Source organism: Convolutriloba macropyga, chromosome 2 (genome assembly GCF_964194025.1).
Source record: "Convolutriloba macropyga chromosome 2, txConMacr16.3, whole genome shotgun sequence".
In the NCBI taxonomy this organism is placed as follows: domain Eukaryota; kingdom Metazoa; phylum Xenacoelomorpha; order Acoela; family Convolutidae; genus Convolutriloba; species Convolutriloba macropyga.
In genome coordinates this window covers 70,596,205-70,614,346 of record NC_134469.1, presented here as the reverse complement: position 1 = coordinate 70,614,346, position 18,142 = coordinate 70,596,205, and the positions used below count along the sequence as shown (strand labels likewise).

Below are 18,142 nucleotides of genomic sequence, written 5' to 3'. Positions count from 1 at the left end.
GAAAGATAAAACTGATCCCATTTCATCCATAGCAGGAATTCCGCTATAAGAGGACAATTATAGTAAAATGTGCGCTGCATTTGGTGAGCTCAGAAAGAAACCACGATCTACTTGGGCTGTCAGCAAATATCAAAGATCGGAAACCATAGTGATCAGCAGAACCTTAGCAAAAATCATTTATGAGAAAAGACATTGACTAACAAAATGCAGGCCTTCGATGCAGAAACAAAGCAAAATGAATGATTTATGCTGTCTCCCCTTAGTGAGATCTTAAAGTCCGCTCTATGAAACATGAAGCGAACTTCAGTCATTGTAAACTTCAAACTTTTTTGCAACAGGTACATTGAATTGCGTTGAGTCTGGAATTGCTCTTAAATCAAGGAAAGAAACCGAGAAACGTCATTGTGAAAAAATAAACTTTTAGCCGAAAGCAATCAAACAATTCCATCTTCATCAATAGTATTCAATATTTTCACAACTTCCTGGCCTAAGTCATCCATTTCAAAAGGCCAAGACACAATCAATTCTCGTACTGAAGAAATTTTAACTACCAGATGACTATTCAGTGATATTGACCTATCAAGAGTTGAGTTTGAAAAGATAATTGAAGAGTCGAAATCAGCTAGGGAGCTTTTTAACAGATCGTATACTTGGGTTTCCAAATTCGTAATTGAATCAAAATCTTCATTCAGTCCAACTGATGACGTGAATCTGACCTTGTGACCTTTCAGTCCTTTCTCTTCTGCAAATTGCTTTGTGTCTTGGAGTTCAAGGGCACCGTCTTCCCGAACAGCAATTGCACCCCGAAAAATTCTTGGCTTTTTAGCCCCAAATTTTGTATATTCAAGACATTCTTGTCGATATGTTTCACAACTCATATTGACACTCAAATCGGGGAACGTTTCGATGGAGGCCGATTCACCGTTTGCAGGTTTGAAGCAGTTGATTTTGAACTCTTTTTCAATTTGACGCTTCAAGAAATTCATTTTGTCGTTTTCGCCGTGTACTAGAAGGACATTTTTTGGCTCTGTGTTAGAAATGAGCTGCATTATACCTTTCGCATCAGCGTGAGCACTAAATGACATGTATTCAACTTTAATATTGACATTGATCCGCTTTCCATCGATTGTCACTTGTTTAGCATTATTCAATATCTGATGACCTATAGTGCCAGCTACACAGTATCCGGGCATTATAACCATGTTGTTCGCATCATGAGCCCAATTTTTAAAAATATTCAGAGATTGCCCCGCGTGGAGCATGCCTGGAGATGCAAAAACAACCATTGGTCCAGGATTGTCAGTGTACGAACGGTCAAATGGCTTAATATATTTGAACTCGAACAGATTCCGCTCCACAAAGGTGCTTTTGATTTTCTGGCTAGTCCACGGAATGAACAACTTGTAATAGTGGTTGGCCTTTTCAACAAGACCCAATGAGAAATAGATAGGAGCTTTTATATTCATTCTATCCCAGTAGCTCTCCAAAAGAATACACAACTCTTGGGCTCTACCCAATGCAAAAACGGGGATCAAAATTTTCCCATTTCGGTCGACAACTTCATGCACTTTTTTCAAAAAGTCTTGCTCTCTGGCTCGTTTGGAATCTCTAATTGTGGTGGCATACGTCGACTCAGTTATCAAAACAGTAGGTCTGCATTTATCAACCCATGCAGCTCCTAAATGTCTGTCAGCTGTCATATTGTAGTCGCCAGTGTAGAGAACACTATCTGAGCCAACTGTTATAAGAAACATGCAAGCTCCCAACACATGTCCAGCATAGTAAGCCTTAATTTCTAATTCATCGTCCACTTTTATGGTTTGATGCAGGCCAATGACTTTCACTTTTTTAATACAATCCTTGATATTTTGTGACGTGAAAAACTTTTCAGGGTCGATTGGTTTCACACGCTTGTCTTGTTTGTCCATAGTCACTTTTCTGTAGTCCTCCAACAATATAGGGCAGATAGCTTTGGTTGGATGCGTCATGAAAATAGGCCCATCAAATCCCACAACCTCAGACATGAAAGGCAATGATCCACAATGGTCCAAATGAAAATGTGATATTAATACACAGTCGAGGTACCCGTTCAAATTTGTGTCCGTGATGTATTTAAAATCGGGGAATCGTCTTTCATCGTCGAAACCCATGTGCATTCCACAATCTAGCATTATGTTCTTCCCATTAATCGTGACTAGAATACAACTCTTCCCAACATCCTGGCCCGCCCCCAAAGGCGTAACCTCAATGTTTGGCATATTTGAAAGTCACCTAGTCAACATCAATTCAGGATAATGGCAAGATCTGAAACGAACTTAATGAAATGATTCAGATTATCAATGGGTTTACCATCGACCGCGCCACAAATACCAGGATATTGCTCACGGAATGAACAGAACATATCACGTTTCGGAAATTTTAAAGGGAAACTTGGATGCCTGAAAATCAGTAAAATGCGTAGGCCTAAAATCTTGTCCAACTAGTCCATCGGCCCAAATTTGTCAATTTCTTGTAAAAAAGAATACCAACCATTACTATTTAAATGGGGTGAATTGATTGATGGACAGCGATAGCTTGCAAAATCAAAGTGACAACTACAGGAGTGAAAACTTAACGAACAGCGGGTAAAAACAGAAAAAACCAGGAACCGTCAATATACAAGATATTTATAAAAACTTTAGTTGAGTTACAGCATCAGAAGTCCAGCATTGGAAGAATAGGTAAAAGTGAACAAAACACAATACGCAAGCGGAGCTTAAAGAAACCTTTTATTAAAACGCGAAGCCTATAGTTTCATTCGAGCAAGTCACAAACTTCTAAAAACTATCACTGGACGTATATTAGTGCTAATGTGCTGAGCGCAATCTTGTTGAGACTTGAATAAAATGAGAAGGTCAAAAGGCTGATATGATTATGTGCAAGAAGAAAATTCCCACTTTACAATGCATCATGAACTTTCCTACCACTTTAGAGTTAAATGCTCCGACAATCTCAATGTGTTTTCCGCAGGGAATAAAAGTTTGTCTAAAACAATAGCAAAATAACAAAGATTCAGTGAATAATAGAGAGGCAATTTTTCTACATAAGAACAAAAGAAACAAATACAAAAAAGAAGCAGCAGATGCCAACTTTTCATTCTACCCTTTATTTAGTGGAGCAATTCCATAACAAACCAACAAAAATCTTAAGAGCAACTTCTAAGAAACTTTCAACAATACAACGATTTGTCTGTAAAACGGACCAAATCAAATCCAAACAAAATTCGGAATTTCAAAAAAAAAAGAAAACAAAAATTTCATCAAAAGCATTATAGGATTCTAGTATTAAAAGCAATTGAAAGGATGAATCATCCATTAAAAGCAGTCAATAATCCGTTTCATCTCTCAGTTGCCAATAAAAGCCTTGGCCACTACTATTATTTAAATGGGGTGAACTGATTGATGGACGGCGATAGCTTGCAAAATCAAAGTGACAACTACAGGAGTGAAAACTTAACGAACAGCGGGTAAAAACAGAAAAAACCAGGAACTGTCAATATACAAGATATTTATAAAAAACTTTAGTTGAGTTACAGCATTGGAAGAATAGGTAAAAGTGAACAAAACACAATAAGCAAGCGCAGCTTTAAGAAACCTTTTACTAAAACGCGAAGCCTATAGTTTCATTCGAGCAAGTCACAAGCTTCAAAAACTATCAAAGATTCAGTAAATAAAAGAGGCAATTTTTCTACATAAGAACTAAAGAAACAAATACAAAAAAAGAAGCAGCAGATGCCAACTTTTCATTCTACCCTTTATTTAGTGGAGCAATTTCATAACAAACCAACAAAAATCTTAAGAACAACTTCTAAGAAACTTTCAACAATACAACGATTTGTCTGTAAAACGGACCGAATCAAATCCGAACAAAATTCAGAATTTCAAAAAAAAACGAAAACAAAAATATCATCAAAGGCATTATAAGATTCTAGTATTAAAAGCAATTGAAAAGATGAATCATCCATTAAAAGCAGTCAATAATCCGTTCCATCTCTCAGTTGCCAATAAAAGCCTTGGCCACTACTATTATTTAAATGGGGTGAACTGATTGATGGACGGCGATAGCTTGCAAAATCAAAGTGGCAACTACACGAGTTAAAACTTAACGAACAGCGGGTAAAAACAGAAAAAACCAGGAACCGTCAATATACAAGATATTTATAAAAACTTTAGTTGAGTTATAGCATCAGAAGTCCAGCATTGGAAGAATAGGTAAGTGAACAAAACACAATAAGCAAGCGGAGCTTTAAGAAACCTTTTATTAAAACGCAAAGCCTATAGTTTCATTCGAGCAAGTCACGAGCTTCAAAAACTATCACTGGACGTATATAAGTGCAAATGTCCTGAGCGCAATCTTGTTGAGACTTGAATAAAATGAGAAGGTCAAAAGGCTGACATGATTATGTGCAAGAAGAAAATTCCCACTTTACAATGCATGATGAAATTTCCTACCCCTTGAGTTAAATGCTCTGACAATCTGAATGAGTTTTCCGCAGGGAATAAAAGTTTGTCTAAAACAATAGCAAAATAACAAACATTCAGTAAATAAAAGAGGCAATTTTTCTACATAAGAACTAAAGAAACAAATACAAAAAAGAAGCAGCAGATGCCAACTTTTCATTCTAGCCTTTATTTAGTGGAGCAATTTCATAACAAACCAACAAAAATCTTAAGAACAACTTCTAAGAAACTTTCAACAATACAACGATTTGTCTGTAAAACGGACCAAATCAAATCCAAACAAAATTCAGAATTTCAAAAAAAAACGAACACAAAAATATCATCAAAGGCATTATAAGATTCTAGTATTAAAAGCAATTGAAAGGATGAATCATCCATTAAAGGCAGTCAATAATCCGTTTCATCTCTCAGTTGCCAATAAAAGCCTTGGCCACTACTACTATTTAAATGGGGTGAACTGATTGATGGACGGCGATAGCTTGCAAAATCAAAGTGACAACTACAGGAGTGAAAACTTAACGAACAGCGGGTAAAAACAGAAAAAAACCAGGAACTGTCAATATACAAGATATTTATAAAAAACTTTAGTTGAGTTACAGCATTGGAAGAATAGGTAAAAGTGAACAAAACACAATAAGCAAGCGCAGCTTTAAGAAACATTTTATTAAAACGCGAAGCCTATAGTTTCATTCGAGCAAGTCACAAACTTCTAAAAACTATCACTGGACGTATATTAGTGCTAATGTCCTGAGCGGAATCTTGTTGAGACTTGAATAAAATGAGAAGGTCAAAAGGCTGATATGATTATGTGCAAGAAAAAAATTCCCACTTTACAATGCATCATGAACTTTCCTACCACTTTAGAGTTAAATGCTCCGACAATCTCAATGTGTTTTCCGCAGGGAATAAAAATTTGTCTAAAACAATAGCAAAATAAAAAAGATTCAGTGAATAATAGAGAGGCAATTTTTCTACATAAGAACAAAAGAGACATACAAAAAAGAAGCAGCAGATGCTAACTTTTCATTCTACCCTTTATTTAGTTGAGCAATTTCATAACAAACCAACAAAAATCTTAAGAGCAACTTCTAAGAAACTTTCAACAATACAACGATTTGTCTGTAAAACCGACCAAATCAAATCCAAACAAAATTCGGAATTTCAAAAAAAAAGCGAAAACAAAAATTTCATCAAAGGTATTATAAGACTCCAGTATTAAAAGCAATTGAAAAGATGAAGCATCCATTAAAAGCAGTCAATAATCCGTTTCATCTCTCAGTTGCCAATAAAAGCCTTGGCCACTACTACTATTTAAATGGGGTGAATTGATTGATGGACGGCGATAGCTTGCAAAATCGAATTGACAACTACAGGAGTGAAAACTTAACGAATAGCGGGTAAAAACAGAAAAAAAACAGGAACCGTCATTATACAAGATATTTATAAAAACTTTAGTTGAGTTACAGCATCAGAAGTCCAGCATTGGAAGAATAGGTAAAAGTGAACAAAACACAATAAGCAAGCGGAGCTTTAAGAAACCTTTTATTAAAACGCAAAGCCTATAGTTTCATTCGAGCAAGTCACGAGCTTCAAAAACTATCACTGGACGTATATTAGTGCAAATGTCCTGAGCGCAATCTTGTGAGACTTGAATAAAATGAGAAGGTCAAAAAGCTGACATGATTGTGCAAGAAGAAAATTCCCACTTTATAATGCATGATGAAATTTCCTACCCCTTGAGTTAAATGCTCTGACAATCTGAATGTGTTTTCCGCAGGGAATAAAAGTTTGTCTAAAACAATAGCAAAATAACAAACATTCAGTAAATAAAAGAGGCAATTTTTCTACATAAGAACTAAAGAAACAAATACAAAAAAGAAGCAGCAGATGCCAACTTTTCATTCTAGCCTTTATTTAGTGGAGCAACTTCATAACAAACCAACAAAAATCTTAAGAACAACTTCTAAGAAACTTTCAACAATACAACGATTTGTCTGTAAAACGGACCAAATCAAATCCGAACAAAATTCAGAATTTCAAAAAAAAACGAAAACAAAAATATCATCAAAGGCATTATAAGATTCTAGTATTAAAAGCAATTGAAAAGATGAATCATCCATTAAAAGCAGTCAATAATCCGTTTCATCTCTCAGTTGCCAATAAAAGCCTTGGCCACTACTATTATTTAAATGGGGTGAACTGATTGATGGACGGCGATAGCTTGCAAAATCAAAGTGGCAACTACAGGAGTGAAAACTTAACGAACAGCGGGTAAAAACAGAAAAAACCAGGAACCGTCAATATACAAGATATTTATAAAAATTTTAGTTGAGTTACAGCATCAGAAGTCCAGCATTGGAAGAATAGGTAAAAGTGAACAAAACACAATAAGCAAGCGGAGCTTTAAGAAACCTTTTATTAAAACGCAAAGCCTATAGTTTCATTCGAGCAAGTCACGAGCTTCAAAAACTATCACTGGACGTATATTAGTGCAAATGTCCTGAGCGCAATCTTGTGAGACTTGAATAAAATGAGAAGGTCAAAAAGCTGACATGATTGTGCAAGAAGAAAATTCCCACTTTACAATGCATGATGAACTTTCCTACCACTTTAGAGTTAAATGCTCCGACAATCTCAATGTGTTTTCCGCAGGGAATAAAAGTTTGTCTAAAACAATAGCAAAATAACAAAGATTCAGTGAATAATAGAGAGGCAATTTTTCTACATAAGAACAAAAGAAACAAATACAAAAAAGAAGCAGCAGATGCCAACTTTTCATTCTACCCTTTATTTAGTGGAGCAATTCCATAACAAACCAACAAAAATCTTAAGAGCAACTTCTAAGAAACTTTCAACAATACAACGATTTGTCTGTAAAACGGACCAAATCAAATCCGAACAAAATTCAGAATTTCAAAAAAAAAACGAAAACAAAAATATCATCAAAGGCATTATAAGATTCTAGTATTAAAAGCAATTGAAAAGATGAATCATCCATTAAAAGCAGTCAATAATCCGTTTCATCTCTCAGTTGCCAATAAAAGCCTTGGCCACTACTACTATTTAAATGGGGTGAATTGATTGATGGACGGCGATAGCTTGCAAAATCGAATTGACAACTACAGGAGTGAAAACTTAACGAATAGCGGGTAAAAACAGAAAAAAAAACAGGAACCGTCATTATACAAGATATTTATAAAAACTTTAGTTGAGTTACAGCATCAGAAGTCCAGCATTGGAAGAATAGGTAAAAGTGAACAAAACACAATAAGCAAGCGGAGCTTTAAGAAACCTTTTATTAAAACGCAAAGCCTATAGTTTCATTCGAGCAAGTCACGAGCTTCAAAAACTATCACTGGACGTATATTAGTGCAAATGTCCTGAGCGCAATCTTGTGAGACTTGAATAAAATGAGAAGGTCAAAAAGCTGACATGATTGTGCAAGAAGAAAATTCCCACTTTACAATGCATGATGAAATTTCCTACCCCTTGAGTTAAATGCTCTGACAATCTGAATGTGTTTTCCGCAGGGAATAAAAGTTTGTCTAAAACAATAGCAAAATAACAAACATTCAGTAAATAAAAGAGGCAATTTTTCTACATAAGAACTAAAGAAACAAATACAAAAAAGAAGCAGCAGATGCCAACTTTTCATTCTAGCCTTTATTTAGTGGAGCAACTTAATAACAAACCAACAAAAATCTTAAGAACAACTTCTAAGAAACTTTCAACAATACAACGATTTGTCTGTAAAACGGACCAAATCAAATCCGAACAAAATTCAGAATTTCAAAAAAAAACGAAAACAAAAATATCATCAAAGGCATTATAAGATTCTAGTATTAAAAGCAATTGAAAAGATGAATCATCCATTAAAAGCAGTCAATAATCCGTTTCATCTCTCAGTTGCCAATAAAAGCCTTGGCCACTACTATTATTTAAATGGGGTGAACTGATTGATGGACGGCGATAGCTTGCAAAATCAAAGTGGCAACTACAGGAGTGAAAACTTAACGAACAGCGGGTAAAAACAGAAAAAACCAGGAACCGTCAATATACAAGATATTTATAAAAATTTTAGTTGAGTTACAGCATCAGAAGTCCAGCATTGGAAGAATAGGTAAAAGTGAACAAAACACAATAAGCAAGCGGAGCTTTAAGAAACCTTTTATTAAAACGCAAAGCCTATAGTTTCATTCGAGCAAGTCACGAGCTTCAAAAACTATCACTGGACGTATATTAGTGCAAATGTCCTGAGCGCAATCTTGTTGAGACTTGAATAAAATGAGAAGGTCAAAAGGCTGACATGATTGTGCAAGAAGAAAATTCCCACTTTACAATGCATGATGAAATTTCCTACCCCTTGAGTTAAATGCTCTGACAATCTGAATGTGTTTTCCGCAGGGAATAAAAGTTTGTCTAAAACAATAGCAAAATAACAAACATTCAGTAAATAAAAGAGGCAATTTTTCTACATAAGAACTAAAGAAACAAATACAAAGAAGAAGCAGCAGATGCCAACTTTTCATTCTAGCCTTTATTTAGTGGAGCAATTTCATAACAAACCAACAAAAATCTCAAGAACAACTTCTGAGAAACTTTCAACAATACAACGATTTGTCTGTAAAAAGGACCAAATCAAATCCGAACAAAATTCAGAATTTCAAAAAAAAAACGAAAACAAAAATTTCATCAAAGGCATTATAAGATTCTAGTATTAAAAGCAATTGAAAAGACGAATCATCCATTAAAAGCAGTCAATAATCCGTTTCATCTCTCAGTTGCCAATAAAGCCTTGGCCACTACTATTATTTAAATGGGGTGAATTGATTGATGGACGGCGATAGCTTGCAAAATCAAAGTGGCAACTACAGGAGTGAAAACTTAACGAACAGCGGGTAAAAACAGAAAAAACCAGGAACCGTCAATATACAAGATATTTATAAAAATTTTAGTTGAGTTACAGCATCAGAAGTCCAGCATTGGAAGAATAGGTAAAAGTGAACAAAACACAATAAGCAAGCAGAGCTATAAGAAACCTTTTATAAAAACGCGAAGCCTATAGTTTCATTCCAGCAAGTCACAAGCTTCAAAAACTATCACTGGACGTATATTAGTGCAAATGTCCTGAGCGCAATCTTGTTGAGACTTGAACAAAATGAGAAGGTCAAAGGCTGACATGATTATGTGCAAGAAGAAAATTCCCACTTTACAATGCATGATGAATTTTCCTACCACTTGAGTTAAATGCTCTGACAATCTGAATGTGTTTTCCGCAGGGAAAAAAAATTTGTCTAAAACAATAGCAAAATAACAAAGATTCAGTAAATAATAGAGAGGCAATTTTTCTACATAAGAACTAAAGAAACAAATACAAAAAAGAAGCAGCAGATGCTAACTTTTCATTCTACCTTTTATTTAGTGGAGCAATTTCATAACAAACCAACAAAAATCTTAAGAACAACTTCTACGAAACTTTCAACAATACAACGATTTGTCTGTAAAACGGACCAAATCAAATCCGAACAAAATTCAGAATTTCAAAAAAAAAACGAAAACAAAAATTTCATAAAAGGCATTATAAGATTCTAGTATTAAAAGCAATTGAAAAGATGAATCATCCATTAAAAGCAGTCAATAATCCGTTTCATCTCTCAGTTGCCAATAAAAGCCTTGGCCACTACCATTATTTAAATGGGGTGAATTGATTGATGGACGGCGATAGCTTGCAAAATCAAAGTGACAACTACAGGAGTGAAAACTTAACGAACAGCGGGTAAAAACAGAAAAAACCAGGAACCGTCAATATACAAGATATTTATAAAAACTTTAGTTGAGTTACAGCATCAGAAGTCCAGCATTGGAAGAATAGGTAAAAGTGAACAAAACACAATAAGCAAGCGAAGCTTTAAGAAACCTTTTATGAAAACGCGAAGCCTATAGTTTCATTCCAGCAAGTCACAAGCTTCAAAAACTATCACTGGACGTATATTAGTGCAAATGTCCTGAGCGCAATCTTGTTGAGACTTGACTAAAATGAGAAGGTCAAAAGGCTGACATGATTATGTGCAAGAAGAAAATTCCCACTGTACAATGCATGATGAACTTTCCTACCACTTGAGTTTAATGCTCTGACAATCTGAATGTGTTTTCCGCAGGGAATAAAAGTTTGTCTAAAACAATAGCAAAATAACAAAGATTCAGTAAATAATAGAGAGGCAATTTTTCTACATAAGAACTAAAGAAACAAATACAAAAAAGAAGCAGCAGATGCTAACTTTTCATTCTACCTTTTATTTAGTGGAGCAATTTCATAACAAACCAACAAAAATCTTAAGAGCAACTTCTAAGAAACTTTCAAAAATACAATGATTTGTCTGTAGAACGGACCAAATCAAATCCGAACAAAATTCGGAAATTCAAAAACAAAAACAAAAATTTCATCAAAGGCATTATAAGATTCTAGTATTAAAAGAAATTGAAAAGATGAAGCACCCATTAAAAGCAGTCAATAATCCGTTTCATCTCTCAGTTGCCAATAAAAGCCTTGGCCACTACTACTATTTAAATGGGGTGAATTGATTGATGGACGGCGATAGCTTGCAAAATCAAAGTGACAACTACAGGAGTGAAAACTTAACGAACAGCGGGTAAAAACAGAAAAAACCAGGAACCGTCAATATACAAGATATTTATAAAAACTTTAGTTGAGTTACAGCATCAGAAGTCCAGCATTGGAAGAATAGGTAAAAGTGAACAAAACACAATAAGCAAGCAGAGCTATAAGAAACCTTTTATAAAAACGCGAAGCCTATAGTTTCATTCCAGCAAGTCACAAGCTTCAAAAACTATCACTGGACGTATATTAGTGCAAATGTCCTGAGCGCAATCTTGTTGAGACTTGAACAAAATGAGAAGGTCAAAAGGCTGACATGATTATGTGCAGGAAGAAAATTCCCACTTTACAATGCATGATGAATTTTCCTACCACTTGAGTTAAATGCTCTGACAATCTGAATGTGTTTTCCGCAGGGAATAAAAGTTTGTCTAAAACAATAGCAAAATAACAAAGATTCAGTAAATAATAGAGAGGCAATTTTTCTACATAAGAACTAAAGAAACAAATACAAAAAAGAAGCAGCAGATGCTAACTTTTCATTCTACCTTTTATTTAGTGGAGCAATTTCATAACAAACCAACAAAAATCTTAAGAGCAACTTCTAAGAAACTTTCAAAAATACAATGATTTGTCTGTGGAACGGACCAAATCAAATCCGAACAAAATTCGGAAATTCAAAAACGAAAACAAAAATTTCATCAAAGGCATTATAAGATTCTAGTATTAAAAGAAATTGAAAAGATGAAGCACCCATTAAAAGCAGTCAATAATCCGTTTCATCTCTCAGTTGCCAATAAAAGCCTTGGCCACTACTACTATTTAAATGGGGTGAATTGATTGATGGACGGCGATAGCTTGCAAAATCAAAGTGACAACTACAGGAGTGAAAACTTAACGAACAGCGGGTAAAAACAGAAAAAACCAGGAACCGTCAATATACAAGATATTTATAAAAACTTTAGTTGAGTTACAGCATCAGAAGTCCAGCATTGGAAGAATAGGTAAAAGTGAACAAAACACAATAAGCAAGCAGAGCTATAAGAAACCTTTTATAAAAACGCGAAGCCTATAGTTTCATTCCAGCAAGTCACAAGCTTCAAAAACTATCACTGGACGTATATTAGTGCAAATGTCCTGAGCGCAATCTTGTTGAGACTTGAACAAAATGAGAAGGTCAAAAGGCTGACATGATTATGTGCAGGAAGAAAATTCCCACTTTACAATGCATGATGAATTTTCCTACCACTTGAGTTAAATGCTCTGACAATCTGAATGTGTTTTCCGCAGGGAATAAAAGTTTGTCTAAAACAATAGCAAAATAACAAAGATTCAGTAAATAATAGAGAGGCAATTTTTCTACATAAGAACTAAAGAAACAAATACAAAAAAGAAGCAGCAGATGCTAACTTTTCATTCTACCTTTTATTTAGTGGAGCAATTTCATAACAAACCAACAAAAATCTTAAGAGCAACTTCTAAGAAACTTTCAAAAATACAATGATTTGTCTGTGGAACGGACCAAATCAAATCCGAACAAAATTCGGAAATTCAAAAACGAAAACAAAAATTTCATCAAAGGCATTATAAGATTCTAGTATTAAAAGAAATTGAAAAGATGAAGCACCCATTAAAAGCAGTCAATAATCCGTTTCATCTCTCAGTTGCCAATAAAAGCCTTGGCCACTACTACTATTTAAATGGGGTGAATTGATTGATGGACGGCGATAGCTTGCAAAATCAAAGTGACAACTACAGGAGTGAAAACTTAACGAACAGCGGGTAAAAACAGAAAAAACCAGGAACCGTCAATATACAAGATATTTATAAAAACTTTAGTTGAGTTACAGCATCAGAAGTCCAGCATTGGAAGAATAGGTAAAAGTGAACAAAACACAATAAGCAAGCAGAGCTATAAGAAACCTTTTATAAAAACGCGAAGCCTATAGTTTCATTCCAGCAAGTCACAAGCTTCAAAAACTATCACTGGACGTATATTAGTGCAAATGTCCTGAGCGCAATCTTGTTGAGACTTGAACAAAATGAGAAGGTCAAAAGGCTGACATGATTATGTGCAGGAAGAAAATTCCCACTTTACAATGCATGATGAATTTTCCTACCACTTGAGTTAAATGCTCTGACAATCTGAATGTGTTTTCCGCAGGGAATAAAAGTTTGTCTAAAACAATAGCAAAATAACAAAGATTCAGTAAATAATAGAGAGGCAATTTTTCTACATAAGAACTAAAGAAACAAATACAAAAAAGAAGCAGCAGATGCTAACTTTTCATTCTACCTTTTATTTAGTGGAGCAATTTCATAACAAACCAACAAAAATCTTAAGAGCAACTTCTAAGAAACTTTCAAAAATACAATGATTTGTCTGTGGAACGGACCAAATCAAATCCGAACAAAATTCGGAAATTCAAAAACGAAAACAAAAATTTCATCAAAGGCATTATAAGATTCTAGTATTAAAAGAAATTGAAAAGATGAAGCACCCATTAAAAGCAGTCAATAATCCGTTTCATCTCTCAGTTGCCAATAAAAGCCTTGGCCACTACTACTATTTAAATGGGGTGAATTGATTGATGGACGGCGATAGCTTGCAAAATCAAAGTGACAACTACAGGAGTGAAAACTTAACGAACAGCGGGTAAAAACAGAAAAAACCAGGAACCGTCAATATACAAGATATTTATAAAAACTTTAGTTGAGTTACAGCATCAGAAGTCCAGCATTGGAAGAATAGGTAAAAGTGAACAAAACACAATAAGCAAGCAGAGCTATAAGAAACCTTTTATAAAAACGCGAAGCCTATAGTTTCATTCCAGCAAGTCACAAGCTTCAAAAACTATCACTGGACGTATATTAGTGCAAATGTCCTGAGCGCAATCTTGTTGAGACTTGAACAAAATGAGAAGGTCAAAAGGCTGACATGATTATGTGCAGGAAGAAAATTCCCACTTTACAATGCATGATGAATTTTCCTACCACTTGAGTTAAATGCTCTGACAATCTGAATGTGTTTTCCGCAGGGAATAAAAGTTTGTCTAAAACAATAGCAAAATAACAAAGATTCAGTAAATAATAGAGAGGCAATTTTTCTACATAAGAACTAAAGAAACAAATACAAAAAAGAAGCAGCAGATGCTAACTTTTCATTCTACCTTTTATTTAGTGGAGCAATTTCATAACAAACCAACAAAAATCTTAAGAGCAACTTCTAAGAAACTTTCAAAAATACAATGATTTGTCTGTGGAACGGACCAAATCAAATCCGAACAAAATTCGGAAATTCAAAAACGAAAACAAAAATTTCATCAAAGGCATTATAAGATTCTAGTATTAAAAGAAATTGAAAAGATGAAGCACCCATTAAAAGCAGTCAATAATCCGTTTCATCTCTCAGTTGCCAATAAAAGCCTTGGCCACTACTACTATTTAAATGGGGTGAATTGATTGATGGACGGCGATAGCTTGCAAAATCAAAGTGACAACTACAGGAGTGAAAACTTATCGGAACAGCGGTAAAAAACAGAAAAAAAACAAGGAACCGTCAATATACAAAGATATTTATAAAACTTTCGTTGAGTTGCAGCATCAGAAGTCCAGCATTGGAAGAATAGGTAAAAGTGAACAAAACACAATAAGCAAGCGGAGCTTTAAGAAACCTTTTATTAAAACGCGAAGCCTATAGTTTCATTCGAGCAAGTCACAAACTTCTAAAAACTATCACTGGACGTATATTAGTGCTAATGTCCTGAGCGCAATCTTGTTGAGACTTGAATAAAATGAGAAGGTCAAAAGGCTGATATGACTGTGCAAGAAGAAAATTCCCACTTTACAATGCATCATTAACTTTCCTACCACTTCAGAGTTAAATGCTCCGACAATCTCAATGTGTTTTCCGCAGGGAATAAAAGTTTGTCTAAAACAATAGCAAAATAACAAAGATTCAGTAAAAAATAGAGAGGCCATTTTTCTACATAAGAACAAAAGAAACAAATACAAAAAAGAAGCAGCAGATGCTAACTTTTCATTCTACCTTTTATTTAGTGGAGCAATTTTATAACAAACCAACAAAAATCTTAAGAGCAACTTCTAAGAAACTTCCAGCAATACAACGATCTGTCTGTAAAACGGACCAAATCAAATCCGAACAAAATTCGGAATTTAAAAAAAACAACGAAAACAAAAATTTCATCAAAGGCATTATAAAATTCTAGTATTAAAAGCAATTGAAAAGCACCCATTAAAAGCAGTCAATAATCCGTTTCATCTCTCAGTTGCAAAGTAACAATTAGCGCTCTAAAACGACACGATGCTTGTACTATTCAAAAAAATGTGCGAGCAGATCCTACAAAAACACTACGCTCAAGTAAGATCCAAACTCTATAAAAATTAGAAGCTTAATAAACAAGCTTATTATTAGAAGCGGAGTAAACGAGGAGAGTCTACTTTGAAGATGAAAGAAATTCAATTTTAGAAAAGTAGGATAAAACTTAAAATCTCAAAAACTTATCTCAGGTACTCTTAAATCTCTAAGTTTAGAATTACTTGATGCAGAACCATAGCTTTTTGGTGATTTTAATCATGTTTTTTGCTTGTGGATGAAAGGATGTCTGAAAAAATTTTCAAGTCTTTTTTAAACTCCGATTAGAGTTATCTTCCCTTACTTTTGTGAAATTTTTGAAATCCATGAAAATTAATCGTCATCGTTTTTGAATGAAAACTTTTTCTTGTTTCTTAAAACCTAAAAAAAACGTGCAAAGAATTTTTAATATGACAAACTGAGATAAAAGTTCATCTATGATTTTTGCTCAAAACCGTTTTTAATGTTTTTGAAATCTCGATAGCAAAAGTCTTAGAAATCTCGATAGCAACAGTCTTTGCTGTTCTAAGTTACCCTCAAAACAGTTGCCAGTTATCTGAGTTGATTAAAACAAGAAGTAATTTCAGAACAAAAGGATTACATTTTATTCTAAACTTAGATGACATGCTGCCAAAGTTAGCCTTTTTTGCAAAATTCGATTTATTTCAATTCTAGACACAGATAACTTCAGGAAGGCACTATAATGATTTTTTTGCGATTCCACTAAAACAACTAGAACTTTGGATTGAAAGCTAGGGAAAATTCATAGAAAAATTGACGAGAGCCAATTTTTTCCACGAGTCAAAAATGTTCTATTTTGGTCCTCAGTTTCATTACATTCGATAAATGTGCTGATTTGAGAGAGAAAGCGTATTACTGAAAGCAGTTAGCAGTATACTCTAAATTCGATTCAGTTAAAACAAGAATGAGTCAACTGACACTAAAAACATTTCCAGCACTTGTACATGGCCTGCAGATCAACGGATGCAATGCCGCTACCTACACTGAGTTAATAGATGATGCTTATGCCACTAAAATTTGATACTGCAAAAGACTTGAGTCACATAATAATTTGAAGAAAGCAAAAGCGTAGGTTTTTCTGACCTCACAATGACAATTTCCCGTCAATTTTCGGGACTTCCCCGACGTTTTTCCAACTTCCCGGCTCCTGTTAGAATTTTCCCGATCTGACTTTCATGCTTCCCAACTTTATTTTGATGAATTTCATTTCATTCTTGCCAATGGCTATTTTAGGCGTTTCCTGACCTCTGTTGGAAGATTTGGACGTTTTTTAGCTGCCGAAAACTAAATTAATGCTTTCCGAGTCTAGTCCATTATTTGCTTTTAGACATAAAAGCCTTGGCCAAGACGTGCAGATAACTGACAAGCGTAAAAAGTAACATTCACCGTTTTCAATCAGTACTGATGAGACCGTGAATTAGATTTGCGTAGGATTCGTATTGAATTGGCGTTAGGTTCTTTCCCTAAATTCAAAAAAACTACTCGTTAAAACTATATTAAATTAATCAAAGACAAAACAACCACCAAATAAGTCCTATATTTATCATCCTAATAATTACCGAGCTAGTTCCGATGAAAACCTGTACCACCAAAAAATAACTCAAAAATCAAACTGTAAAAAAATGGCCAAAAAAAGCCAAGCTAAAAAGAACAAGTACCCCAAAACATGCATGACAATGCTGCGGTGCATGAACTACAATAAGTTTGCATACGTACTACAAAACAGTCACTAAATTGTCGTCTGAGCACACGATAAAAACAAAACATAACCGACTAAACGTCGGAATTGCTCTCGAACGACTAGTGGGAGCTCTAATGAATTGCAGCCTGCTTGAGTCGGGGGGGGGGGGGGGGAGCCTAAATGGGACTAAGAAGTTCAATAGAGGGCTTCAAAGAACCACATTAGCGGTTAACATATACCACTATTAACCAGTTTCGGCGCATTTTTCATTTGACTTTTAGTATTAAATTGCCGCCAATTGACTTCAGCTGCGATTAGAAAGAAACTTCTGGCGCACCGTTCATTTGACTTAGGTGTTCAATTGAGATTAGCTGCGAAAATTAAGTCCGTGAGTAATTTACATCAAGCAAAGCCCAAAGACAAAAAAAGTAGAAAAGAAAAGAAATTACACTTGAGAGACACGCACCAGCAATAAAAATTGAGATCATTAACAATTGTTTATAGAAAATAAATTGCATACGCTGGTATATCAGCACAATTTATAATATATCATCTGACTTACACGACACTTCAAACTAGATACGTTCAATGGTGCTAGGACAATAGATCGAAGAACAGATCAAAAGCGAAAATTGGGACAATAGATCGAAAATTAAATTCTTCTAACGGCCAATCAGATTTAATACAGCGCGTAAAATATTCGGTCGAAATATTTTGTTCCGTTTTGATAGATTCATCAAGTCCCCCAGCCAGCTAAGGCATGGCCATGGCTCGCAGGGCATGGCCAGATACGGTACTATGCCGAGATCAATATTCGATCTATTGTCCCAATTTTAACTCAAGATTCAAAAAGCCCAATACTCCTTCGTAGCGGGAGGAAGAAGTAATTTAGAAAATTGACGTTTTCAGCTTTCTTTGTGAACAAATGTAAAACGCAGCAGACGACGAAA

The 18,142-nt window shown here is 34.7% G+C and overlaps 2 protein-coding genes across 2 annotated transcripts in view; both read right to left on the bottom strand.

Annotated features, from left to right (window-relative positions):
- The window catches only part of LOC142334666 (ubiquitin carboxyl-terminal hydrolase isozyme L5-like), a 60,823-nt gene that overhangs the window by 24,008 nt on the left and 18,673 nt on the right, over positions 1-18,142 (bottom strand). The window lies entirely within an intron of this gene.
- On the bottom strand, positions 400-2,323 carry LOC142334664 (integrator complex subunit 11-like). The gene has a single exon (XM_075382877.1). It carries the CDS (start codon positions 2,256-2,258, stop codon positions 435-437), a length of 1,824 nt encoding a protein of 607 aa, XP_075238992.1. The 5' UTR covers positions 2,259-2,323; the 3' UTR covers positions 400-434.

Excerpts from the sequence above, each read along its gene's own strand:
- LOC142334664 (XM_075382877.1), bottom strand. The coding sequence starts at position 2,258 with ATGCCAAACATTGAGGTTACGCCTTTGGGGGCGGGCCAGGATGTTGGG.